Raw genomic sequence first — 27,473 nt, 5'->3', positions numbered from 1 at the left:
GAATGACATTACATTCTGACACTGACAGTCCTCCTGTAGTGTTCTAACTCAGAATGACATTACATTCTGACGCTGACAGTGCTCCTGTAGTATTCTAACTCAGAATGACATTACATTCTGACACTGACAGTCCTCCTGTAGTGTTCTAACTCAGAATGACATTACATTCTTGCACTGACAGTCCTCCTGTAGTATTCTAACTCAGAATGACATTACATTCTGACGCTGACAGTGCTCCTGTGGTATTCTAACTCAGAATGACATTACATTCTGACGCTGACAGTCCTCCTGTAGTATTCTAACTCAGAATGACATTACATTCTGACACTGACAGTCCTCCTGTAGTGTTTTAACTCAGAATGACATTACATTCTGACACTGACAGTCCTCCTGTAGTGTTCTAACTCAGAATGACATTACATTCTGACGCTGACAGTCCTCCTGTAGTGTTCTAACTCAGAATGACATTACATTCTGACACTGACAGTCCTCCTGTAGTGTTCTAACTCAGAATGACATTACATTCTGATGCTGACAGTCCTCCTGTAGTGTTCTAACTCAGAATGACATTACATTCTGACGCTGACAGTCCTCCTGTAGTGTTCTAACTCAGAATGACATTACATTCTGACACTGACAGTCCTCCTGTAGTGTTCTAACTCAGATTGACATTACATTCTGACGCTGACAGTGCTCCTATGGTATTCTAACTCAGAATGACATTACATTCTGACGCCGACAGTCCTCCTGTAGTATTCTAACTCAGAATGACATTACATTCTGACGCTGACAGTCCTCCTGTAGTATTCTAACTCAGAATGACATTACATTCTGACACTGACAGTCCTCCTGTAGTGTTCTAACTCAGAATGACATTACATTCTGACGCTGACAGTGCTCCTGTAGTATTCTAACTCAGAATGACATTACATTCTGACACTGACAGTCCTCCTGTAGTGTTCTAACTCAGAATGACATTACATTCTGACACTGACAGTCCTCCTGTAGTATTCTAACTCAGAATGACATTACATTCTGACGCTGACAGTGCTCCTGTGGTATTCTAACTCAGAATGACATTACATTCTGACGCTGACAGTCCTCCTGTAGTATTCTAACTCAGAATGACATTACATTCTGACGCTGACAGTCCTCCTGTAGTATTCTAACTCAGAATGACATTACATTCTGATGCTGACAGTCCTCCTGTAGTGTTCTAACTCAGAATGACTATACATTATGACGCTGACAGTCCTCCTGTAGTATTCTAACTCAGAATGACATTACATTCTGACGCTGACAGTCCTCCTGTAGTATTCTAACTCAGAATGACATTACATTCTGACACTGACAGTCCTCCTGTAGTGTTCTAACTCAGAATGACGTTACATTCTGACGCTGACAGTCCTCCTGTAGTGTTCTAACTCAGAATGACATTACATTCTGATGCTGACAGTCCTCCTGTAGTGTTCTAACTCAGAATGACATTACATTCTGACGCTGACAGTCCTCCTGTAGTGTTCTAACTCAGAATGACATTACATTCTGACGCTGACAGTCCTCCTGTAGTATTCTAACTCAGAATGACATTACATTCTGACGCTGACAGTCCTCCTGTAGTATTCTAACTCAGAATGACATTACATTCTGACGCTGACAGTCCTCCTGTAGTGTTCTAACTCAGAATGACATTACATTCTGACACTGACAGTCCTCCTGTAGTGTTCTAACTCAGAATGACATTACATTCTGACGCTGACAGTCCTCCTGTAGTGTTCTAACTCAGAATGACATTACATTCTGACACTGACAGTCCTCCTGTAGTGTTTTAACTCAGAATGACATTACATTCTGACACTGACAGTCCTCCTGTAGTGTTCTAACTCAGAATGACATTACATTCTGACGCTGACAGTCCTCCTGTAGTGTTCTAACTCAGAATGACATTACATTCTGACACTGACAGTCCTCCTGTAGTGTTCTAACTCAGAATGACATTACATTCTGACGCTGACAGTGCTCCTGTAGTATTCTAACTCAGAATGACATTACATTCTGACACTGACAGTCCTCCTGTAGTGTTCTAACTCAGAATGACATTACATTCTGGCACTGACAGTCCTCCTGTAGTATTCTAACTCAGAATGACATTACATTCTGACGCTGACAGTGCTCCTGTGGTATTCTAACTCAGAATGACATTACATTCTGACGCTGACAGTCCTCCTGTAGTATTCTAACTCAGAATGACATTACATTCTGACGCTGACAGTCCTCCTGTAGTATTCTAACTCAGAATGACATTACATTCTGATGCTGACAGTCCTCCTGTAGTGTTCTAACTCAGAATGACATTACATTATGACGCTGACAGTCCTCCTGTAGTATTCTAACTCAGAATGACATTACATTCTGACGCTGACAGTCCTCCTGTAGTATTCTAACTCAGAATGACATTACATTCTGACACTGACAGTCCTCCTGTAGTGTTCTAACTCAGAATGACGTTACATTCTGACGCTGACAGTCCTCCTGTAGTGTTCTAACTCAGAATGACATTACATTCTGATGCTGACAGTCCTCCTGTAGTGTTCTAACTCAGAATGACATTACATTCTGACGCTGACAGTCCTCCTGTAGTGTTCTAACTCAGAATGACATTACATTCTGACGCTGACAGTCCTCCTGTAGTATTCTAACTCAGAATGACATTACATTCTGTGACAGTCCTCCTGTAGTATTCTAACTCAGAATGACATTACATTCTGACACTGACAGTCCTCCTGTAGTGTTCTAACTCAGAATGACATTACATTCTGACGCTGACAGTCCTCCTGTAGTATTCTAACTCAGAATGACATTACATTCTGACACTGACAGTCCTCCTGTAGTGTTCTAACTCAGAATGACATTACATTCTGACACTGACAGTCCTCCTGTAGTATTCTAACTCAGAATGACATTACATTCTGATGCTGACAGTCCTCCTGTAGTGTTCTAACTCAGAATGACATTACATTCTGATGCTGACAGTCCTCCTGTAGTGTTCTAACTCAGAATGACATTACATTCTGACGCTGACAGTCCTCCTGTAGTGTTCTAACTCAGAATGACATTACATTCTGACGCTGACAGTCCTCCTGTAGTATTCTAACTCAGAATGACATTACATTCTGACGCTGACAGTCCTCCTGTAGTGTTCTAACTCAGAATGACATTACATTCTGACGCTGACAGTCCTCCTGTAGTATTCTAACTCAGAATGACATTACATTCTGACGCTGACAGTCCTCCTGTAGTGTTCTAACTCAGAATAACATTACATTCTGATGCTGACAGTCCTCCTGTAGTGTTCTAACTCAGAATGACATTACATTCTGACGCTGACAGTCCTCCTGTAGTATTCTAACTCAGAATGACATTACATTCTGACGCTGACAGTCCTCCTGTAGTATTCTAACTCAGAATGACATTACATTCTGACGCTGACAGTCCTCCTGTAGTGTTCTAACTCAGAATGACATTACATTCTGACGCTGACAGTCCTCCTGTAGTATTCTAACTCAGAATGACATTACATTCTGACGCTGACAGTCCTCCTGTAGTATTCTAACTCAGAATGACATTACATTCTGACACTGACAGTCCTCCTGTAGTGTTCTAACTCAGATTGACATTACATTCTGACACTGACAGTCCTCCTGTAGTATTCTAACTCAGAATGACATTACATTCTGACGCTGACAGTGCTCCTGTGGTATTCTAACTCAGAATGACATTACATTCTGACGCTGACAGTCCTCCTGTAGTATTCTAACTCAGAATGACATTACATTCTGACGCTGACAGTCCTCCTGTAGTATTCTAACTCAGAATGACATTACATTCTGACGCTGACAGTCCTCCTGTAGTATTCTAACTCAGAATGACATTACATTCTGACGCTGACAGTCCTCCTGTAGTGTTTTAACTCAGAATGACATTACATTCTGATGCTGACAGTCCTCCTGTAGTGTTCTAACTCAGAATGACATTACATTCTGACGCTGACAGTCCTCCTGTAGTGTTCTAACTCAGAATGACATTACATTCTGACGCTGACAGTCCTCCTGTAGTATTCTAACTCAGAATGACATTACATTCTGACGCTGACAGTCCTCCTGTAGTATTCTAACTCAGAATGACATTACATTCTGACACTGACAGTCCTCCTGTAGTGTTCTAACTCAGAATGACATTACATTCTGACGCTGACAGTCCTCCTGTAGTATTCTAACTCAGAATTCTTCCATAGCGACTCAGGGCAGGCGAGAAGAGAATACTGGCATAGAGGTGATCATTGGGACTGTTTTAATATGATCTCCTCAACTATAGCACTGAGATAGAACTGTTAATTGGAAACAGCTCCTGTTCTGGGGAGGGAGGGAGGGAGGGAGGGAGGGAGGGAGGGAGGGAGGGAGGGAGGGAGGGAGGGAGGGAGGGAGAGAGAGAGAACCCCTACTGCGTGGGATGTAGCAGAGAGGGATGTGTGTATCAGGATGGTGACACCTTCCATAACTCAGAGATGATAGAGGCATGTGAGAGATGGTCCCCTCTCCCACCACACACCACCGCCCACAGTATGACATTACTCAGAATTACATTACATTCTGACGCTGACAGTCCTCCTGTAGTATTCTAACTCAGAATTCTTCCATAGCGACTCAGGGCAGGTGAGAAGAGAATACTGGCATAGAGGTGATCATTGGGACTGTTTTAACATGCTGTCACACTTTATTTATGCACTACATCGTACAGTGCCCTCCACTTATATTGGCACTCGTGATAAATATGAGCAAAACGGGCAGTAAAGAAAATATATTTACAGTAATAATGTGTGACAAAAGGTTGTTGAGCTCCACAAATAAGGAAATTGCTATAAGAAAATACGGTTGAAAATGTCAATTTCCACTATCAGGGCAATAATTAAGAAGGTTAAAGCAACTGGAGATGTTAACAATGGGCCTGGAAGAGGACGTGGGTCTATATTGACCTCACACACAGTGAGGAGGATGGTTCGAGTGGCCAAAAAATCTCCAAGGGTCACAGATGTGAAATTGCAGACATTGGTTGGGTCTTGGGGTCAGAAAATCTCCAAAACTACGATCAGATTTCACCTTCAAACGGTACTAGAGCTTTCAATGGGACCGGATTCTATGGTCAGATGAGACCAAAATATAGATTTTTGGAAATAAACACCAGAGGTGGGTTTGGCGCAGACAGAAAGATAGATATGTAGAAAAGTACCTCATCCCCACTGTGAAGTATGGTGGTGGGTCGTTGATGTTGTGGGGCTCTTTTTCTTCCAAAGGCCCTGGACAACTAGTTAGGATACATGGTATCATGGACTCCATCACGTACCAGCAGATATTAAATCAAAACCTGACTGCCTCTACTTGGAAGCTTAAACCTGGCTGTGGTGAGATCTTCCAGCAGGACAATGAACCAAAGCACACAAAATCAACACAAAAACTGTTCACTGACCACAGAATCAAGGTTTTGCCATAGCCGTCCCAGTCCTCTGACCTAAACCTCATAGAAAACCTGTGGGATGAGCTGAAGAGGAGAGTCCACAAGCATGGACCTGGGAATCTGAAGGATCTGGAGAGATTCTGTATGGAGGAATGGTCTCAGATCTCTTGTCATGTGTTCTCCAACCCCATTACGCATTATAGGAGAAGACTCAGAGCTGTTATCTTCAGAAAAGGGAGGTTACACAAAGTATTGAATGAAGGGGTGCCAATAATTGTGGCACACATATATTTGAGAAAAACATTTGTTTTATGTTAAGAATGTATTTTTTCTTTCAATTATTTTACTTTCATGAAACGTTAGATTTGTGTGAATATTTTGAAAGAAGACAAAGAGGATAAACAATTAAAAAAAAAAAAATTCACAGCCTGTTTTGCTAATATTTACCAAGGGTGCCAATATTAGTGGAGGGCACTGTACATCCATCCTTCCACCCTCCCACCACCCCTCTCTCCTTTCCCTCCCTCATTGCCCCCTCCATACATTGATCTGTGTTTATGTCTTCTTCATTTAAAGGTGCTTCATCTTACTCTCTCTACCCCTCTCCTCTACCTCTCTGCCTTCATCTCACTCCCCACTCTCCTCTCTCTCTGCCTCCATCTCTGTCCCTCCCTCACCCTCTCCTCTCTCTCTGCCTCCATCTCTGTCCCTCCCTCACCCTCTCCTCTCCCTCTCTGCCTCCATTTTTGGCTCGCTATTTCTCTCTCTATTTCACCCCCTCACTTTCTCCTCTCTCATCCCTCTCTCTTCTCTCTCTCTATCCTCTCCTCTCTCTCCCTTCTCTCTCTCTTCTCTTTCTCTCCTCTCTCTCTGCTCCTTTGCTCTCATCCCTCTCTCTTCTCTCTCTCTAATCCTCTCCTCTCTCTCCCTTCTCTCTCTTCTCTTTCTCTCCTCTCTCTCTGCTCCTTTGCTCTCTCCCTCTCTCCTCTCCCTCTCTCCCTCTCCTTCCTCTCTCTCCCTTCTCTCTCTTCTCTTTCTCTCCTCTCTCTCTGCCCCTTTGTTCTCTCCCTCTCTCCTCTCCCTCTCTCCCTCTCTCCTCTCCCTCTCTCCCTCTCCTTCCTCTCTCTCCCTCTCTCTCTTCTCTTTCTCTCCTCTCTCTCTGCTCCTTTGCTCTCTCACTCTCTCCTCTCCCTCTCTATCCTCTCCTCTCTCTCCCTTCTCTCTCTTCTCTTTCTCTCCTCTTTCTCTCCTCTCTCTCTGCTCCTTTGCTCTCTCCCTCTCTCCCTCTCCTTCCTCTCTCTGCAGTAATACAGATGTTCATACAGTAGCCTCTCTACTAAAGCTGTATCTCAGAGAGCTACCAGAACCAGTCATCCCCTTCTCCAAGTTTGATGACTTCCTCTCCTGCACCAAAATGCTCTGCAAGGATGAGGAATCTGTAAGTACTTCCTGGGTCTAAGATTTAAGTTGTATCTGAAATGGCTTCCTATTCACTTTACTGCGTTGGGCCCTACTTTGTACCAGAGCATGTGAGACATGTCAAAAGTAGTAATAGGGTACCGTTAACCATTCATATCGGATGAATCTTCTCTCACACTTCAAGACTTGCTGCTTTATGGGGTATCAGTCCTCAACTCCCCTCAGTCACTCTCCAATCCTGTTTGTTTTCATCTTTCATTCAGCAACTTGGTGTGTGTCTTAGCTGGGCTGAGCTGTGTGTGCGTGTTTGTGTCTTAGCTGGGCTGAGCTGTGTGTGTGTCTTAGCTGGGCTGAGCTGTGTGTGTGTGTGTGTCTTAGCTGGGCTGAGCTGTGTGTGTGTCTTAGCTGGGCTGAGCTGTGTGTGTGTGTGTCTTAGCTGGGCTGAGCTGTGTGTGTGTGTGTGTCTTAGCTGGGCTGAGCTGTGTGTGTGTCTTAGCTGGGCTGAGCTGTGTGTGTGTGTGTGTCTTAGCTGGGCTGAGCTGTGTGTGTGTCTTAGCTGGGCTGAGCTGTGTGTGTGTGTGTCTTAGCTGGGCTGAGCTGTGTGTGTGTCTTAGCTGGGCTGAGCTGTGTGTGTGTGTGTGTCTTAGCTGGGCTGAGCTGTGTGTGTGTCTTAGCTGGGCTGAGCTGTGTGTGTGTGTGTGTCTTAGCTGGGCTGAGCTGTGTGTGTGTGTCTTAGCTGGTGTGTGTGTGTGTGTGTGTGTGTGTGTGTGTGTGTGTGTGTGTGTGTGTGTGTGTGTGTGTGTGTGTGTGTGTGTGTGTGTGTGTGTGTGTGTGTGTGTGTGTGTGTGTGTGTGTGTGTCTTAGCTGGGCTGAGCTGTGTGTCTTAGCTGGGCTGAGCTGTGTGTGTGTGTGTGTCTTAGCTGGGCTGAGCTGTGTGTGTGTGTGTGTCTTAGCTGGGCTGAGCTGTGTGTGTGTGTGTGTGTGTCTTAGCTGGGCTGAGCTGTGTGTGTGTGTGTGTGTGTGTGTGTCTTAGCTGGGCTGAGCTGTGTGTGTGTGTGTGTGTGTGTGTGTGTGTGTGTCTTAGCTGGGCTGAGCTGTGCTGTGTGTGTGTGTGTGTGTGTGTCTTAGCTGGGCTGAGCTGTGTGTGTGTCTTAGCTGGGCTGAGCTGTGTGTGTGTGTGTCTTAGCTGGGCTGAGCTGTGTGTGTGTCTTAGCTGGGCTGAGCTGTGTGTGTGTTTGTGTATGTACGTGCGTGCTTGCTTGCATGCCCATGTGTGAATCTAACTCTAGCATGACTTATAGGCTAGCTATCTTACCTCTGAAAACACACAGCCAGTCAGCCAGTCAACCAGTTAGCCAGTCAACCAGTTAGCCAGTCAACCAGTCAGCCAGTCAACCAGTTAGCCAGTCAACCAGTTAGCTAGTCAACCAGTCAGCCAGTCAACCAGTCAGCCAGTCAACCAGTCAGCCAGTCAACCAGTCAGCCAGTCAACCAGTTAGCCAGTCAACCAGTCAACCAGTCAGCCAGTCAACCAGTCAGCCAGTCAACCAGTTAGCCAGTCAACCAGTCAGCCAGTCAACCAGTTAGCCAGTCAACCAGTCAGCCAGTCAACCAGTCAGCCAGTCAACCAGTTAGCCAGTCAACCAGTCAGCCAGTCAACCAGTCAGCCAGTCAACCAGTTAGCCAGTCAACCAGTCAGCCAGTCAACCAGTCAGCCAGTCAACCCATAGGTATCAGATCATTTCACAGCAAGCACAATCAAAGTCCTGAGCATGACCAGCAGATTGAACTGAAGAAGCCAAGCATTTTTCTCGTTCTACATCTCATATTCCCACCCTGCTTTGCTGTCTTTTCTTTCAATTGTTTGAAAGACAATGAAAATGTCAAAGAAAGTGAAGTTTTTTTTCTTCTTCACAGGATTCAGTGTAGACCTTGAGAATGGCCCATCGGTAAAGCTAGTGAGGTCACGGCAGGAGACCACAATAATGGTCTGGGATACGGGCTTTCTCCCAAATGATACCCTATTGATACCCAGAGCCCTATCGGCTCTGGTTAAAAGTATTGCACTAGATAGGGAATAGGGTGCTCTTTGGGACTCAACTAAGGATATTGATTATGGTCAAATCTGGACCAGATTAAAAATGGAGATCTGTTAAAATATCGTCAATGGATCACCTATGACTTGTTAAATGGACCTGGACTCATAAGATTAATGGTACAGGTATGCTGAATTTGATAAATAGGGTTTATTATGCATTTTTAATATCCATTTATAATGTGGGGAAAATATCGACTAAGGATACATTTAAAGCATACATGTCAACTAGAGTCTTCGTTAACTATTAACTATCTACTTCCGTAAAACAATTAGCTAATATTCTGTGGTGATGTCAAACTATTTGTTTGCCCTAATCCATCCCATGAATCGCTCCCAAGAGTGTAGAACAGGTATTAAACTGATACATTAGGGGTTCCTAAGCGGCTCAGTGGTCCAAGGCACTGCTTCTCAGCGCTAGAAGTGTCACTGATGACACTGTGGACATTTTTTTGATGAGCATGAACAGTGGCAGCCATGGAAAGTGTTGGGAAAATAATTTGGTGACATCTTGTGGTCTTAATGTGAATTACAGGGGGGGGCAGTCACCCCAGGGGGCTTCTTACCCCTTAATACCCTACTTCTATAGTACATTGGGATGTACATTAAGTACAACTTGTGTATTCTCTCCCCAGGGAATGAAGGAACTGAAAAGACAAGTGGAATGTCTACCTCCAGTCAACTACAATCTGCTTCAGTACATATGCAGGTAGAGTAGTATAGCTGCATTATTGTGTATTATTATATTACTGTATCATTGTATTACTGTGAAGACCAGTATTATTTTTCATAGACTGACCTGCAAAGTTTCTAGTGTTGGTGACTTTGTTGTTCCACGGTATTTAACCATCATTAAAAAGCTTACTGGGATGTTAATTGTGTTTCTCCTACAGATTTTTAGATGAAGTCCAGTCCTATTCAGGTGTGAATAAAATGAGTGTCCAGAACCTGGCCACGGTCTTTGGTCCAAATATACTACGGCCAAAGATTGAAGACCCTGTAGCAATCATGGAAGGTCAGTTTATTTTCTAACTCAGCTTGATGTCTGTGGCTTTTCAGGTTGCCATTGTCAAAGAGAACCTACCTGGTTAAATAAAGTGCATTTTGATGGAAAAATGTAACTTTTTAAGTGGAAAGAACGGCATACATTATCTCAATAATTAATAAAATATGTAGTAATTTGACACCATTGTCCTTCTAGGCCTACGACACTGTGAGTATACAGTATTCTGATGCGTATGGACCTGTGAAGACATATAACCTTTCTGGTGTTCTCAGGTACAGTGCTAGTGCAGCAGCTGATGTCTGTTCTGATTGGTCGGCACGACGTGTTGTTCCCTAGAGACGAGGACAGTCCCAAGACACTGGAGCTGGTCAACAACAACAATGAGGTGGGTGGTGTACGAGCCCGTGGGTACGAGCCCAAGCATGGTATTAAAAGCCTGGTACTAGCTAGCTAGCAACACCAAGGTTGTGGGTTTAAATAGTAGTGGAGGGGAATTCGGAATCCCGCTCTAGTGATTAGTAGCCCTGGGACTTGTAAACCCAATTGTCAGCCTTGGTCCATAAGGTTCCTCCTTGGTCTAATGGTTACGACGTTGGGTTCTTTGACATATACTCAAATGTACCCACTGCACTAAGTGTAATATATTATTATCCTGTAGGTCCAGAAGAGGCTGACCCAGATTGTGCCGACGGTACAGACTACAGAACAGAACAACAATACCCAAATACCCCAGCAGAGGGTGAAACAGTGTTCTTGGGAGACCCCCGACTCACCTCACCGCCAGCCCCCGGTAACGTTAGACAACAACGGCTCCGGTTCTCCTCGCTCAGCCAGCCCACTTAACGGCCATGTTACCGGGCGATTTGACCTGGCCCGCAGCCCGCCGTTAACCGTGAAGAAGAACCCGGCGGTCTCCAAGGGCAGCGGCGTGGTCACCAACGGCTCGTTTAGTTGTTCGCCCTCTGGAGACGCAGCCAACCAGGAGAAGAGCCAGACTCTGCCCGGTAACACAGGTTACTATCTGCTCTGTTCTGTCAGATTTGAATTGCACTAGGTTTGATTGGAATTGCACTAGGTTTTGATTTGAATTGCACTAGGTTTTGATTTTAATTGCACTAGGTTTTGATTTGAATTGCACTAGGTTTTGATTTTAATTGCACTAGGTTTTGATTTGAATTGCACTAGGTTTTGATTTTAATTGCACTAGGTTTTGATTTGAACTGTTGTTGTACTTTATTTTGACTGTATTTCTAATGTAAGGTGTCCTTGAGTATAGGATAGGATATACTTTATTGTCCCCATGGGGAAATGTGTCTTGGACAATGACAGTCCTGAAAGTCACATAAAACGTATTGTCGTTATTTTTATTAATAGGAGGCATCAGCGGCCTCCAGGCCCGGCGCACCCTGAAGGGCTCGGGCACCAAGATGGGCACCAGCGGGGTCCCTAACGGAGGTGTCCGCATGGGCGTGTCAAGTACCGACGTGGTCAACGGTACCCTGAACGGGCGTAATGGTCTGTGGGTTCCCAATGGCTACCCGGTCACCTTACGAGACAGCAAGTCTCGGGACTGTGGGGAGCAGACGGCAGCCCAGAACCGGCTGTCCACCTATGACAACGTCCAGCAACAACAACAACAACAACAACAACAACAGTTACAAAATCAACAACAGCCGTGTCTCAGCTCTAGCTGTGAGGACAAGCAGAGTGTGGACAGTGCTACCTGGTCCACCTCCTCCTGTGAGATCTCTCTTCCAGACAACTCCACGTCCTGCCGTTCCTCCACCACCACCTGCCCAGAACAGGACTTCTACGGTGGGCTGGGCCACTACCAGGACCCCCTGCTGCTGCTGGATGGACCTAGGGGGCTGTCCTCCCTCGACGAGCAGCCCCAGCCAGGGGGGGACGTGGAGGGGGAGCGGAGGAACTGTGCTGGAGGTAGTGGAGGGAGGGGTAGTGGAGCCACCAGCAGCAGTGATAACAGTGAGACGTTCCCTGTCAATAAAGGACCCAGTAGTCACAGTGCTCTACACAGCCTGGTGGCCAGCCTGAAACAGGAGATGCAGAAGCAGAAGACAGAGTACGAGGCCAGGATAACAAGGTAGCACCACTACCTCCTACTGTGTTTTTATAATAAAACTGAGATAGGCATTTATTTCATTTGAGGACAGTTCATGCATATCTTAACAAGCTCTTTCTGCAGACAGAGGATCTTTCTTAATTGTTTTTCTTCTCTTTCATTGCACTGATCTGAAAGAACGGAAAGGTGAAAGCCAGCCAAGTATTTTACAATCAGTTCAGATGAAGAGAAGACTGTTTTAGAGATTTAAGGAAGAGCTTAAAGATGTCCTTCTGTTGAAAAGCGATATCCCAGTATAAATACAGTAAAGACACTAAAGAGAAGACAAAAAATGTTATGAGCTAAATGTTGTTTTTTTTAGACTGCAAACTTCAACGAGTAGGGCATTGAAGGAATTGGTCTAATGGGAATCCATGATCATATCAAATAAAATGTTAGTTGTCACATACTCTGAAATAAGGACTACAACCGAACAGGTGTCCTGTAGACCTTACCGTGAAATGCTTACGTACAAGCCCTTAATTAACCAACAATGCTGTTCAAGAAATAGAGTTAAGAAAATATTTATTAAGTAAACTAAAGTTTTAAAAAATTAAAAGAAGTAACACAAGAAAATGTCATAACAAAATCGAGGCTATATACATGGGGTACCGGTACCGAGTCAATATGCGGGGGTACAGGTTAGTCGAGGTAATTTGCAAAGTGACTGTGCATAGATAATAAACAGTGTGTAGCAGCAGTGGATAGGGGGGTCAATGTTAATAGTCCGGGTGGCCATTTGATTAATTGTTCAGCAGTCATCAATCAAATGTATTTATATAGCCCTTCTTACATCAGCTGATGTCACAAAGTGCTGTACAGAAACCCAGCTTAAAACCCCAAACAGCAAGCAATGCAGATGTAGAAGCACGGTGGAAAAACTCCCTAGAAAGACCAGAACCTAGGAAGAAACCTAGAGAGGAACCAGGCTATGAGGGGTGGCCAGTCCTCTTCTGGCTGTGCCAGGTGGAGATTATAACAGAACATGGCCAAGATGTTCAAACGTTCATAGATGACCAGCAGGGTCAGATAATAAGTAAATGTCAGTTGGCTTTTCATAGCCGGTCATTCAGAGTATCTCTACTGCACCTGCTGTCTCTAGAGAGTTGAAAACAGCAGGTCTGGGACAGGTAGCACATCCGGTGAACAGGTCAGTGTTCCATAGCCACAGGCAGAACAGTTGAAACTGGAGCAGCAGCATGACTGGGGACAGCAAGGAGTCATCAGGCCAGGTAGTCCTGAGGCATGGTCCTAGGGCTCCAGATATAACAGACTGACCCTAGCCCCCCGGCACATAAACTATTGCAGCATAAATACTGGAGGCTGGGACAGGAGGGGTCGGGAGATACTGTGGCCCCGTCCAACGATACCCCCAGACAGGGCCAAACAGGCAGGATATAACCCCACCCATTTTGCCAAAGCACAGCCCCCACACCACTAGAGGGATATTTTCAACCACCAACTTACCATCCTGAGACAAGGTCGAGTATAGCCCACGAAGATCTCCCCCACAGCACAAACCCGGGGGGGAGGGGGGGGCAACCCAGACAGGAAGGTCACGTCAGTGACTCAACCCACTCTAGTGACACACCCCTCCTAGGGACGGCATGGAAGAGCCCCAGTAAGCCAGTGACTCAGCCCCTGTAATAGGGTTTGAGGCAGAGAATCCCAGTGGAAAGAGGGGAACCAGCCAGGCAGACACAGCAAGGGCGGTTCGTTGCTACAGTGCCTTTCCGTCATGGCTTGGGGGTAGAAGCTGTTAAGGAGCCTTTTGGTCCGAGACTTCTTGCAGTGCGGTAGCAGAAAGAACAGTCTATGACTTGGGTGACTGGAGCCTTCCTCTGACACCACCTGGTATAGAGGTCCTAGATGGCAGGAAGTTTGACCCCAGTGATGTACTGGGCCGTATGCACTACCCTCTGTAGCGCCTTATGGTCAGATGCCGAGCAGTTGTCATCAGGCAGTTGCCGAGCAGTTGTCACCAGGCAGTGATGCAACCGGTCAGGATGGTGCAGCTGTAGAACTGGGGACCAATGCCAAATATTTTCAGTCTCCTGAGGGGGAAAAGGTGTTGTTGTGCCCTCTTCACAATTGTCTTGGTGTGTTTGGACCATGATAGTTTGTTGGTGATACCAAGGAACTTGAAACTCTCGACCCGCTCCACTTCAGCCCCGTCGATGTTAATGGGGGCGTGTTCGGCCCCCCTTTTCCTATAGCCCATGATCAGCTCCTTTGTCTTGCTCACATTGAGGAAGAGGTTGTTGTCCTTGCACCACACGGTGCAACGCCAGGTCACACGCCAGGTCTCTGACCTCCTCTCTATAGACGACCTCATCGTTGTCGGTGATCAGGCCTTCAACCGTTGTGTCGTCAACAAACTTCATGATGGTGTTGGAGCCGTACTTGGTCACGCTGTCGTGGGTGAACAGGGAGTACAGGAGGGGACTAAGTACACACTCCCAAGGGGCCCCAGTGTTAAGGATCAGCGTGGCAGATGTGTTGTTACCTACCCTCACCACCTGGGGGGGCCCGTCAGGAAGTCCAGGATCCAGTTGCAGAGGGAGGTGTTTAGTCCCAGGGTCCTTAGCTTAGTGATGAGCTTTGTGGATACTATGGTGTTGAACGCTGAGCTGTAGTCAATGAACAGCATTCTCACTTAGGTGTTCCTTTTGTCCAGGTGGGAAAGGGCAGTGTGGAGTGAGATTGAGATTGCGTCATCTGTGGAGCTGTTGGGGCGGTATGCGAATTGGAGTGTGTCTAGCGTTTCCGGGCATGATGGTCTTGATGTGAGTCCTGACTGGCCTTTCAAAGCACTTTATGGCTACCGACATGAGTGTTACGGGCGATAGCCATTTAGGCAGGTTACCTTTGTTTTCTTGGCCACGGGGACTATGGTGATCTGTTTGAAACATGTAGCTATTATAGACTGGGTCAGGGAGAGGTTGAAAATGCCAGTGAAGACACTTGACAGTTGGTCAGCGCATGCTTTGAGTACACGTCCTGGTAATCCATCTGGCCCAGCGGCTTTGTGAATATTGACCTGTTTAAAGGTCTTGCTCACATCGGCTACAGAGAACGTGATCACACAGTCGTCCGGAACAGCTGGTGCTATCCTGTATGGTTCAGTGTTGCTTGCCTCGAAGCGAGTATAAAAGGCAAATCAAATCAAATGTTATTTGTCACATACACAAGGTTAGCAGATGTTAATGTGAGTGTAGCGAAATGCTTGTACTTCTACTTCCAACAGTGCAGTAATATCTAACAAGTAATCTTAACAATTCCCCAACAACTACCTAATACACACAAGTCTAAAGGGGTGCATGAGAATATGTACATGTAAGTATATGGATGAGCAATAACCGAGCGGCATAGGCAAGGTGCAATAGATGGTGTAAAATACAGTATATACAGTGGGGAGAACAAGTATTTGATACACTGCCGATTTTGCAGGTTTTCCTACTTACAAAGCATGTAGAGGTCTGTAATTGTTATCTTAGGTACACTTCAACTGTGAGAGACGGAATCTAAAACAAAAATCAGGAAAATCACATTGTATGATTTTAAAGTAATTCATTTGCATTTTATTGCATGACATAAGTATTTGATACATCAGAAAAGAAGAACCTAATATTTGGTACAGAAACCTTTGTTTGCAATTACAGAGATCATTCCTGTAGTTCTTGACCAGGTTTGCACACACTGCAGCAGGGATTCTGGCCCCCTCCTCCATACAGACCTTCTCCAGATCATTCAGGTTTCGGGGCTGTCGCTGTGCAATACGGACTTTCAGCTCCCTCCAAACATTTTCTATTGGGTTCAGGTCTGGAGACTGGCTAGGCCACTCCAGGACCTTGAGATGCTTCTTACGGAGCCACTCCTTAGTTGCCCTGGCTGTGTGTTTCGGGTCGTTGTCATGCTGGAAGACCCAGCCATGACCCATCTTCAATGCTCTTACTGAGGGAAGGAGGTTGTTGGTCAAGATCTCGCGATACATGGCCCCATCCATCGTCCCCTCAATACGGTGCAGTCGTCCTGTCCCCTTTGCAGAAAAGCATCCCCAAAGAATGATGTTTCCACCTCCATGCTTCACGGTTGGGATGGTGTTCTTAGGGTTGTACTCATCCTTCTTCCTGCAAACACGGCGAGTGGAGTTTAGACCAAAAAGCTATATTTTTTGTCTCATCAGACCACATGACCTTCTCCCATTCCTTCTCTGGATCATCCAGATGGTCATTGGCAAACTTCAGACTGGCCTGGACATGCACTGGCTTGAGCAGGGGGACCTTGCGTGCGCTGCAGGATTTTAATCCATGACGGCGTAGTGTGTTACTAATGGTTTTCTTTGAGACTGTGGTCCCAGCTCTCTTCAGGTCATTGACCAGGTCCTGCCATGTAGTTCTGGGCTGATCCCTCACCTTCCTCATGATCATTGATGCCCCACGAGGTGAGATCTTGCATGGAGCCCCAGACCGAGGGTGATTGACTGTCATCTTGAACTTCTTTCATTTTCTAATAATTGCGCCAACAGTTGTTGCCTTCTCACCAAGCTGCTTGCCTATTGTCCTGTAGCCCATCCCAGCCTTGTACAGGTCTACCATTTTATCCCTGTCCTTACACAGCTCACTGGTCTTGGCCATTGTGGAGAGGTTGGAGTCTGTTTGATTGAGTGTGTGGACAGGTGTCTTTTATACAGGTAACGAGTTCAAACAAGTGCAGTTAATACAGGTAATAAGTGGAGAACAGGAGGGCTTCTTAAAGAAACACTAACAGGTCTGTGAGAGCCGGATATCTTACTGGTTGGTAGGTGATCAAATACTTATGTCATGCAAATTAATTACTTAAAAATCATACAATGTGATTTTCTGGATTTTTGTTTTAGATTACAGAATTACAGACCTCTACATGCTTTGTAAGTAGGAAAACCTGCAAAATCGGCAGTGTATCAAATACTTGTTCTCCCCACTGTACATGTGATATGACTAATGTAAGATATGTAAACATTATTAAAGTGGCATTATTTAGAGTGGCATTGTATAAAGTGACCAGTGATCCATTTATTTAAGTGGCCAGTGATTGGGTCTCAATGTAGGCAGCAGCCTCTCTGAGTTAGTGATTGGGTCTCAATGTAGGCAGCAGCCTCTCTGAGTTAGTGATTGGGTCTCAATGTAGGCAGCAGCCTCTCTGAGTTAGTGATTGGGTCTCAATGTAGGCAGCAGCCTCTCTGAGTTAGTGATTGGGTCTCAATGTAGGCAGCAGACTCTCTGAGTTAGTGATTGGGTCTCAATGTAGGCAGCAGCCTCTCTGAGTTAGTAATTGGGTCTCAATGTAGGCAGCAGCCTCTCTGAGTTAGTGATTGCTGTTTAGCAGTCTGATGCCCTTGAGATAGAAGCTGTTTTTCAGTCTCTCGGCCCCAGTTTTGATGCACCTGTACTGACCTCGCCTTCTGGATGATAGCGGGGTGAACAGGCAGTGGCTCGGGTGGTTGTTGTCCTTGATGATCTTTATGGCCTTCCTGTGACATCTGGTTCTGTAGGTGTCATGGAGGGCAGGTAGTTTGCCCCCGGTGATGCGTTGTGCAGACCACACCACCCTCTGGAGAGCCTTGCGGTTGAGTGCAGTGCAGTTGACGTACCAGGCGGTGATACAGCCCGACAGGATGCTCTCGATTGTGCATCTGTAAAAGTTTGTCAGGGTTTTGGGTGACAAGCCAAATTTCTTCAACCCTCCTGAGGCATTGTGTTATGTCATGACTTACCTGGACCACCTATTGAGATGTGCCTTTTGTCAAGTAAATTGGGTGTTAAATGATGTGAAAAAGAGACTGGAGTGACACTTTAAATAACTTCTTCCTCCTTCTAAACTAACTGCTCTCGTCTCTGCAGCCTGGAGCACAGTAACCTGGAGTTGGAGACTGAGATGGGGACTCTTCACGAGGAGCTGAACCAAGAGAAGAAGAAGGTCACCATGGTGGAGATCAAGTTTCGTAACGCAGAGCGAGCCAAGGATGACGCAGAGAAGAGGAACGAGATGCTGCAGAAAGAGATGGAACAGTTCTTCTCTACCTTCGGAGATCTGACCGACGATCCGCGCAGGCCCGACCGGGCCAATACCATCTGGATCCAGTGAGGGGTTGTGTCAGTGCAGGGTGGACTGTGCCATTTGAATCGAATGAGAGGAGGTGGGACTTGACAATGACTTGGAGACATATTGAAAGGGACATTACCGTCTGGATCTAGTGAGGGGGGTGTGTACCACCTGGGGGGTGAGAGAAAGTGGGAGAATGTACTAAGGAGAAACTTTGACAGACTGCACCACCTGAATCTAGTGCGAGGGGGTGTCACAGTACACGGTGGAATGTGCCATTTTAATCTAGTGAGAGGGGGTGTGGCAGTGCAGGGTGGACTGTGCCATTTTAACCTAGTGAGAGGGTGTGTGGCAGTGCAGGGTGGACTGTGCCATTTTAATCTATTGAGAGGGGGTGTGGCAGTGCAGAGTGGACTGTTCCATTTTAATCTAGTGAGAGGGGGTGTGGCAGTGCAGGGTGGACTGTTCCATTTTAATCTAGTGAGAGGGGGTGTGGCAGTGCAGGGTGGACTGTTCCATTTTAATCTATTGAGAGAGGGTGTGGAGGTGCAAAGTGGAATGTGACATTTTAGTCTAGTGAGAGGCGATGGGAGTATGTACTAAGGCGGTGTTTCCCAAACTTGGTCCCTTGGACCCATGTGGCACACATTTTGGTTTTTGCCCTAGTACTACACAGCTGATTGAAATAATAAACTAGTAATCAACCTTTGATGGCAAAAACCAAAACGTGCACGTGTGGTCCCCAGGACTGAGTTTGGGTAGCCCTGTACTGAGGAGTAGAAAAAACCATTGAGAGGGACAATACCGTCTGAAAGCAAGAGACATATGGATACAGTGTGTAGTGGGACAGGGTGCATGTCGCTGGACCTCAACCATGCTGACTGACTGTGGCAATATTACTGAAGACACCAGGCGCCTGGTTATCTGCCTGACACAGACTATACCCAGCCTATACATGGACTACTGAAAGACTACACTACCCATAAATCCATTCTTCTTCCCCATTTTCCTTCAAGATCCAATCAAGTATATAATCAACCCTGTTCCATGTTATCATGTATCTGGCTGTGTAGATAGAGGACCATGTTATCATGTATCTGCTTGTGTATATAGAGAAAAAACTATGCTGAAGAAAAGTTATGTATGTGTAAAAAAAAAAAATGTTACAAAAATATTTGTATGTTTGTCTGGTATATTTAAACAACATAACTACGTATCCATGTGTGACATTTCCATTTGATATGAATGCTTTTTGTTGAACATACATTTTATTTTCAACACTGTGGTACTGAATTACTTTATGTACGCAGATTTAGTTTCTTGTGTCTCAAATCAAGTTAATATAACATGTGGCTTTTTTTGCTACGGAGCCATTTCATTCATCCCAAAGAAGAAGAGACAGAACATGTATGTGTTTTTACAGACGCTTTGGTTTGTTTGTCTGTACTGTAGCTTTAAGACATTGTCCGATAGGAACGGTCTGGCTTCAAATGAATCATATTTTATAGATTCTATTCAACCTAAATACAAGTCTGGTCAGTAATGGTTTCAACATTGAATGTTCATCTATAGTTGATATTTATCCTAAACTGAAAATGTACACGCATTGGTAATAAGACGCATGACTTGTTTTAGGATGTTTGGTCTAAGACTGAAAAAAGAAGAAAGAGCACTGTAGTTGTGATGATTCTGGGTATTAACGGGCACTGTAGATCAGGGGTTACTACCTACAGTAGTATTGGGGAGTATCACAATGTCAAGAGGCTTGTAGAAATAGAGTTTCTCTGCTGGTTTCTCAAGCACTCCTGGCGTGGGTAGACTGTATAATATGGCCACACATATAACAGAGACTATAACTGTTTATAGTGGTATAGACCTCATGGTGGGCCTGGACCCTGTGGAGTAGAGATCTCATGGTGGGCCTGGACCCTGTGGAGTAGACCTCATGGTGGGCCTGAACCCTGTGGAGTAGAGATCTCATGGTGGGCCTGAACCCTGTGGAGTAGAGACCTCATGGTGGGCCTGGACCCTGTGGAGTAGAGACCTCATGGTGGGCCTGAACCCTGTGGAGTAGAGAACTCATGGTGAGCCTGGACCCTGTGGAAAAGAGACCTCATGGTGGACCTGAACCCTGTGGATTAGAGACCTCATGGTGGGCCTGGACCCTGTGGAGTAGAGACCTCATGGTGGGCCTGAACCCTGTGGAGTAGAGACCTCATGGTGGGCCTGGACCCTGTGGAGTAGAGACCTCATGGTAGGCCTGGACCCTGTGGAGTAGAGATCTCATGGTGGGCCTGGACCCTGTGGAGTAGACACCTCATGGTGGGCCTGAACCCTGTGGAGTAGAGACCTCATGGTGGACCTGGACCCTGTGGAGTAGAGACCTCATGGTGGACCTGGACCCTGTGGGGTAGAGACCTCATGGTGGGCCTGAACCCTGTGGAGTAGAGACCTCATGGTGGGCCTGGATCCTGTGGAGTAGAGACCTCATGGTGGGCCTAGACCCTGTGGAGTAGAGACCTCATGGTGGGCCTGGACCCTGTGGAGTAGAGACCTCATGGTGGGCCTGAACCCTGTGGAGTAGAGACCTGAACCCTTTGGAGTAGAGACCTCATGGTGGGCCTGAACCCTGTGGAGTAGAGACCTCATGGTGGGCCTGGACCCTGTGGAGTAGAGACTTCATGGTAGGCCTGGACCCTGTGGAGTAGAGACCTCATGGTAGGCCTGGACCCTGTGGAGTAGAGATCTCATGGTGGGCCTGGACCCTGTGGAGTAGAGACCCCATGGTGGGCCTGGACCCTGTGGAGTGGACCTGGACCCTGTGGAGTAGAGACCTCATGGTGGGCCTGAACCCTGTGGAGTAGAGATCTCATGGTGGGCCTGGACCCTGTGGAGAAGAGACCTCATGGTGGACCTGAACCCTGTGGAGTAGAGACCTCATGGTGGGCCTGGACCCTGTGGAGTAGAGACCTCATGGTGGGCCTGAACCCTGTGGAGTAGAGACCTCATGGTGGGCCTGGACCCTGTGGAGTAGAGACCTCATGGTAGGCCTGGACCCTGTGGAGTAGAGATCTCATGGTGGGCCTGGACCCTGTGGAGTAGACACCTCGTGGTGGGCCTGAACCCTGTGGAGTAGAGACCTCATGGTGGGCCTGGATCCTGTGGAGTAGAGACCTCATGGTGGGCCTGGACCCTGTGGAGTAGAGACCTCATGGTGGGCCTGGACCCTGTGGAGTAGAGACCTCATGGTGGGCCTGGACCCTGTGGAGTAGAGACTTCATGGTAGGCCTGGACCCTGTGGAGTAGAGACCTCATGGTAGGCCTGGACCCTGTGGAGTAGAGATCTCATGGTGGGCCTGGACCCTGTGGAGTAGAGACCCCATGGTGGGCCTGGACCCTGTGGGTGGACCTGGACCCTGTGGAGTAGAGACCTCATGGTGGGCCTGGACTCTGTGGGGTAGAGACCTCATGGTGGGCCTGGACCCTGTGGAGTAGAGACCTCATGGTGGGCCTGGACCCTGTGGAGTGGACCTGGACCCTGTGGAGTAGAGACCTCATGGTGGGCCTGGACCCTGTGGAGTAGAGACCTCATGGTGGGCCTGAACCCTGTGGAGTAGAGATCTCATGGTGGGCCTGGACCCTGTGGAGTAGAGACCTCATGGTGGGTCTGGACCCTGTGGAGTAGACCTGGACCCTGTGGAGTAGAGACCTCATGGTGGGCCTGGACCCTGTGGAGTAGAGACCTCAAGGGGGCCTGAACCCTGTGGAGTAGAGACCTCATGGTAGGCCTGGACCCTGTGGAGTAGAGATCTCATGGTGGGCCTGGACCCTGTGGAGTAGACACCTCGTGGTGGGCCTGAACCCTGTGGAGTAGAGACCTCATGGTGGGCCTGGATCCTGTGGAGTAGAGACCTCATGGTGGGCCTGGACCCTGTGGAGTAGAGACCTCATGGTGGGCCTGGACCCTGTGGAGTAGAGACCTCATGGTGGGCCTGAACCCTGTGGAGTAGAGATCTCATGGTGGGCCTGGACCCTGTGGAGTAGAGACCTCATGGTGGGTCTGGACCCTGTGGAGTAGAGACCTCATGGTAGGCCTGGACCCTGTGGAGTAGAGATCTCATGGTGGGCCTGAACCCTGTGGAGTAGAGACCTGAACCCTTTGGAGTAGAGACCTCATGGTGGGCCTGAACCCTGTGGAGTAGAGACCTCATGGTGGGCCTGGACCCTGTGGAGTAGAGACTTCATGGTAGGCCTGGACCCTGTGGAGTAGAGACCTCATGGTAGGCCTGGACCCTGTGGAGTAGAGATCTCATGGTGGGCCTGGACCCTGTGGAGTAGAGACCCCATGGTGGGCCTGGACCCTGTGGAGTGGACCTGGACCCTGTGGAGTAGAGACCTCATGGTGGGCCTGGACTCTGTGGGGTAGAGACCTCATGGTGGGCCTGGACCCTGTGGAGTAGAGACCTCATGGTGGGCCTGGACCCTGTGGAGTGGACCTGGACCCTGTGGAGTAGAGACCTCATGGTGGGCCTGGACCCTGTGGAGTAGAGACCTCATGGTGGGCCTGAACCCTGTGGAGTAGAGATCTCATGGTGGGCCTGGACCCTGTGGAATAGAGACCTCATGGTGGGTCTGGACCCTGTGGAGTAGACCTGGACCCTGTGGAGTAGAGACCTCATGGTGGGCCTGGACCCTGTGGAGTAGAGACCTCATGGGGGGCCTGAACCCTGTGGAGTAGAGACCTCATGGTGGGCCTGGACCCTGTGGAGTAGAGATGTCATGGTGGGCCTGGACCCTGTGGAGTAGAGACCTCATGGTGGGCCTGAACCCTGTGGAATAGAGACCTCATGGTGGGCCTGGACCCTGTGGAGTAGAGACCTCATGGTGGGCCTGGACCCTGTGGAGTAGAGATGTCATGGAGGGCCTGAACCCTGTGGAGTAGAGACCTCATGGTGGGCCTGGACCCTGTGGAGTAGAGACTTCATGGTGGGCCTGAACCCTGTGGAGTAGAGATCTCATGGTGGGCCTGAACCCTGTGGAGTAGAGACCTCATGGTGGGCCTGGACCCTGTGGAGTAGACCTGGACCCTGTGGAGTAGAGACCTCATGGTGGGCCTGGACCCTGTGGAGTAGAGACCTCATGGTGGGCCTGGACCCTGTGGAGTAGACACCTCATGGTGGGCCTGGACCCTGTGGAGTAGAGACCTCATGGTGGGCCTGGACCCTGTGGAGTAGACCTGAACCCTGCACCATATAGATGGATACTGGCCTGATGTTAGAGTGTGTTGTATATATATACTAGCAGTACTGAGAACCAATGGGGGTGTGGCTCGCACATTGTGGGGACTTTGGGAAAGTTAACTTTTTTTCTGAAGCATCTTTAAAAAATAAACTATTTAGATTGCTACGCTACACAGCTGTGTATGGACCTGTGGGGAACGTAGTGGATACTTGTGTCTCTGTCATACAGCACTCACAGTTACAAGGACCTGGTGCTGCCTGTCTGCTGTTGTCTGTCAGAGAGGAAGAGGTGAACCAAAGAGGGATAACTGGGCCCGAAATCTGTCTTCTCCACCAGGTGGCGCTTTTGTTTTGTTTATTTCAATTCAAGGGGCTTTATTGACATGGGAAACACATGTTAACATTGCCAAAGCAAGAGAAGTAGATAATATGCAAAATTGAGGTAAACAATATAAATGAACAGTAAAAATTACACTCACAGAATTTCCAAAAGAATAAAGACATTTCAAATGTCATATGATGTATATATACAGTGTTGTAACGATGTACAAATGGTTAAAGTACAAAAGGGAAAATAAATAAACATAAACATGGGTTGTGTTTACAATGGTGTTTGTTCTTCACTGGTTGACCAATTCTTGTGGCAACAGGTCACAAATCTTGCTGCTGTGATGGCACACTGTGGTATTTCACCCAGTAGATATGGGAATTTATCAAAATTGTGTATGTTTTCTAATTCTTTGTGGATCTGTGTAATCTGAGGGAAATATGTCTCTCTAATATGGTCATGCATTTGGCAGGAGGTTAGGAAGTGCAGCTCAGCTTCCACCTCATTTTGTGGGCAGTGAGCACATAGCCTGTCTTCTCTTGAGAGCCAGGTCTGCCTACGGTGGCCTTTCTCAATAGCAAGGCTATGCTCACTGAGTCTGTACATAGTCAAAGCTTTCCTTAAGTTTGGGTCAGTCACAGTGGTCAGGTATTCTGCCACTGTGTACTCTGTTTATGGCCAAATATCATTCTAGTTTACTCTTGTTTTTTTTTTGTTAATTCTTTCCAATGTGTCAAGTAATTATCTTTTTGTTTTCTCATGATTTGATTGGGTCCTGTCCTGGGGCTCTGTGGGGTGTGTTTGTGTTTGTGAACAGAGCCCCAGGACCAGCTTGCTTAGGGGACTCTTCTCCAGGTTCATCTCTCTGTAGGTGATGGCTTTGTTATGGAAGTTTTGGGAATTGCTTCCTTTTAGGTGGTTGTAGTATTTAACGTCTCTTTTCTGGATTTTGATAATTAGCGGGTATCTGCCTAATTCTGCTCTGCGTGCATTATTTGATATTTTTGCAGAATTCTGCATGCAGTCTCAATTTGGTGTTTGTCCCATTTTGTGAATTATTGATTGGTGAGCGGACCCCAGACCTCACAACCATAAAGGGCAATGGGTTCTATAACTGATTCAAGTATTTTTTAGCCAGATCCTAATTGGTATGTCAAATTTTATGTTCCTTTTGATGGCATAGAATGCCTGGTTTCTCAGATTATTCACAGCTTTGTGGGAGTTACCTATGGCACTGATGTTTAGGCTGAGGTATGCATAGTTTTTTGTGTGCTCTAGGGCAATGGTGTCTAGATGGAATTTGTATTTGTGGTCCTGGCGACTGGACCTTTTTTGGAACACCATTATTTTGGTCTTACTGAGATTTACTGTCAGGGCCCAGGTCTGGCAGAATCTGTGCATAATATATAGGTGCTGCTGTAGGCCCTCCTTGGTTGGTGACAGAAGCACCAGATCATCAGCAAACAGTAGACATTTGACTTCAGATTCTAGTAGGGTGAGGCCGGGTGCTGCAGACTGTTCTAGTGCCCTCGCCAATTCGTTGATATATATGTTGAAGAGGGTGGGGCTTAAGCTGCATCCCTGTCTCACCCCACGACCCTGCGTGAAGAAATGTGTGTGTTTTTTGCCAATTTTAACCGCACACTTGTTGTTTGTGTACATTGATTTTATAATGTCGTATGTTTTACCCCCAACACCACTTTCCATCAATTTGTATAGCAGATCCTCATGCCAAAATGAGTCGAAGGCTTTTTTGAAATCAACAAAGCATGAGAAGACTGACTTTGTTTTGGTTTGTTTGTTTGTCAATTGGGGTGTACAGGGTGAATATGTGGTTTGTCGTACGATAATTTGGTAAAAAGCCAATTTATCATTTGTTCAGTACATTGTTTTCACTGAGGAAATGTACGAGTCTGCTGTTAATGATAATGCAGAGGATTTTCCCACGGTTGCTGTTGAGCCAAAAAGATTGGAGAAGTGGTTTACCCATACATCTCCATTTTGGATAGATAATTCTTTGTGTTGTTGTTTGTTTTGTGTTTTCCAATTTTCCCAGAAGTGGTTAGATTCTATGGATTCTTCAATTACATTGAGCTGATTTCTGACGTGCTGTTCCTTCTTTTTCTGTATTGTTTTAATGATTCACCATAGTGAAGCCGTAGACTCAGGTCTTCTCTGTCTCTATGTTTTTGGTTAGACAGATTTCTCAATTTCTTTCTTAGATTTTTGCATTCTTCATCAAACCATTTGTCATTGTTCATTTTCTTCGGTTTTCTGTTTGACATTTTTAGATTTGATAGGGAAGCTGAGAGGTCAAATATACTGTTAAGATTTTCTACAGCCAAGTTTACACCTTCACTATTACAGTGGAATGTTTTGTCCAGGAAGTTGTCTAAAAGGGATTGAATTTGTTGTTGCCTAATTGTTTTTTGGTGGGTTTCCACACTACATTCCTTCTATCTATAACATTTCTTAATATTACTCAGTTCCTTTTGCTTGGATGCCTCGTGATTGAGTTTTGCTCTGTTCAAGGAAACTGTGATTTTGCTGTGATCTGATAGGGGTGTCAGTGGGCTGACTGAACGCTCTGAGAGACTCTGGGTTGAGGTCAGTGATAAAGTAGTCTACAGTACTACTGCCAAGAGATGAGCTATAGGTGTACCTACCATAGGAGTCCCCTCAAATCCTACCATGACTATGTACATACCCAGCGTGCGACAGAGCTGCAGGAGTTGTGGCCCGTTTTTGTTGGTTATGTTGTCATAGTTGTGCCTAGGCGTGCCTATGGGGGAGGGAATGCTGTCACCTCCAGGCAGGTAATTGTCCCCCTGTGTGCTCAGGGTGTCAGGTTCTTGTCTAGTTCTGGCATTTAGGTCGCCACAGACTAGTACATGTCCATGGGCCTGGAAATGATTGATTACCCCCTCCGGGATGGAGAAGCTATCTTCTTTAAAGTATGGAGATTCTAGTGGGGGGATATACAGTAGGAAGCACACAGGAGGACATTTTTCTCTTTTAAGATCATTTCCTTTTGAATTTCTAGCCAATTGTAAAATGTTCCTGTTTTGATTAATTTAATGGAGTGTGTTAGGTCTGCTCTATACTAAATTATCATATCCCCTGAGTCCCTTCCCTGTTTCACACCTGGTAGTCTGGTGGATGGGACAACCTGCTCTCTGTAACCTAGAGGGCAACCAGTGGGTCCGTCTCCTCTATACCATGTTAGTTGTAGGATGTAAGTCCAGGTTCCTGCTCTTTAGGCCAAAGGCAGATGACCTCTGGCCTTGGATATTCCAGGATGAGATAGTGAAGGCTTTGTGTTCCAAAAAGTGTCCAATGTTGTTGGTCGTGTGGTTTGGCCTCAGGCCAGTAAGTGTGAGCACTAGCTTGGGCTAGTGTAAGAGTGGGGGTTGGGCCTGTTTGCCCCCTCACGGCCTGGGCGTTTGTGTGACTTCCATGTTGAGGCCCTCTATGCGGGGGTGGGGTGCATGGGGAGGGCAGGAGGGGCATAGTTCTGATCTGAGGGGAACTAAATGGGGTGTGGTCATGGTTGACTTGAGGGGGTGTTGATTGGTTGGGGTGGGTGTGCGGCTGGCTGTGTTGTGGTCTGGATGTAGGTCCTCTCGGTGGTGGGTCCTCTATGTGGGGGGGATCTGTTGCTCCTGTGTGAA

The 27,473-nt window shown here is 46.8% G+C and overlaps 1 protein-coding gene across 7 annotated transcripts in view; it reads left to right on the top strand.

Moving 5' to 3' along the window:
- arhgap24 (Rho GTPase activating protein 24) overlaps positions 1 to 24,067 on the top strand; it is a 212,670-nt gene extending 188,603 nt beyond the window's left edge. For 6 of the 7 annotated variants that reach the window (XM_042326457.1, XM_042326460.1, XM_042326461.1 and 3 more), the window contains 8 exons: positions 6,817 to 6,949; positions 9,661 to 9,734; positions 9,919 to 10,040; positions 10,304 to 10,416; positions 10,690 to 11,044; positions 11,406 to 12,132; positions 18,033 to 21,899; positions 22,021 to 24,067. In XM_042326457.1, the coding sequence (XP_042182391.1) occupies positions 6,817 to 6,949; positions 9,661 to 9,734; positions 9,919 to 10,040; positions 10,304 to 10,416; positions 10,690 to 11,044; positions 11,406 to 12,132; positions 18,033 to 18,276 (1,768 nt within the window). In that variant the 3' untranslated portion in view covers positions 18,277 to 21,899; positions 22,021 to 24,067. The remainder of the gene's footprint in view (positions 1 to 6,816; positions 6,950 to 9,660; positions 9,735 to 9,918; positions 10,041 to 10,303; positions 10,417 to 10,689; positions 11,045 to 11,405; positions 12,133 to 18,032; positions 21,900 to 22,020) is intronic. The other variant, XM_042326458.1, reaches the window with a different exon arrangement.
- Positions 24,068 to 27,473: the final 3,406 nt, after the last annotated feature.

This window comes from Oncorhynchus tshawytscha, linkage group LG09 (assembly GCF_018296145.1).
Source record: "Oncorhynchus tshawytscha isolate Ot180627B linkage group LG09, Otsh_v2.0, whole genome shotgun sequence".
In the NCBI taxonomy this organism is placed as follows: Eukaryota; Metazoa; Chordata; class Actinopteri; order Salmoniformes; family Salmonidae; genus Oncorhynchus; species Oncorhynchus tshawytscha.
Note: the sequence above shows the minus strand (reverse complement) of the source record. Positions and strands in the feature narration are given on the sequence as shown.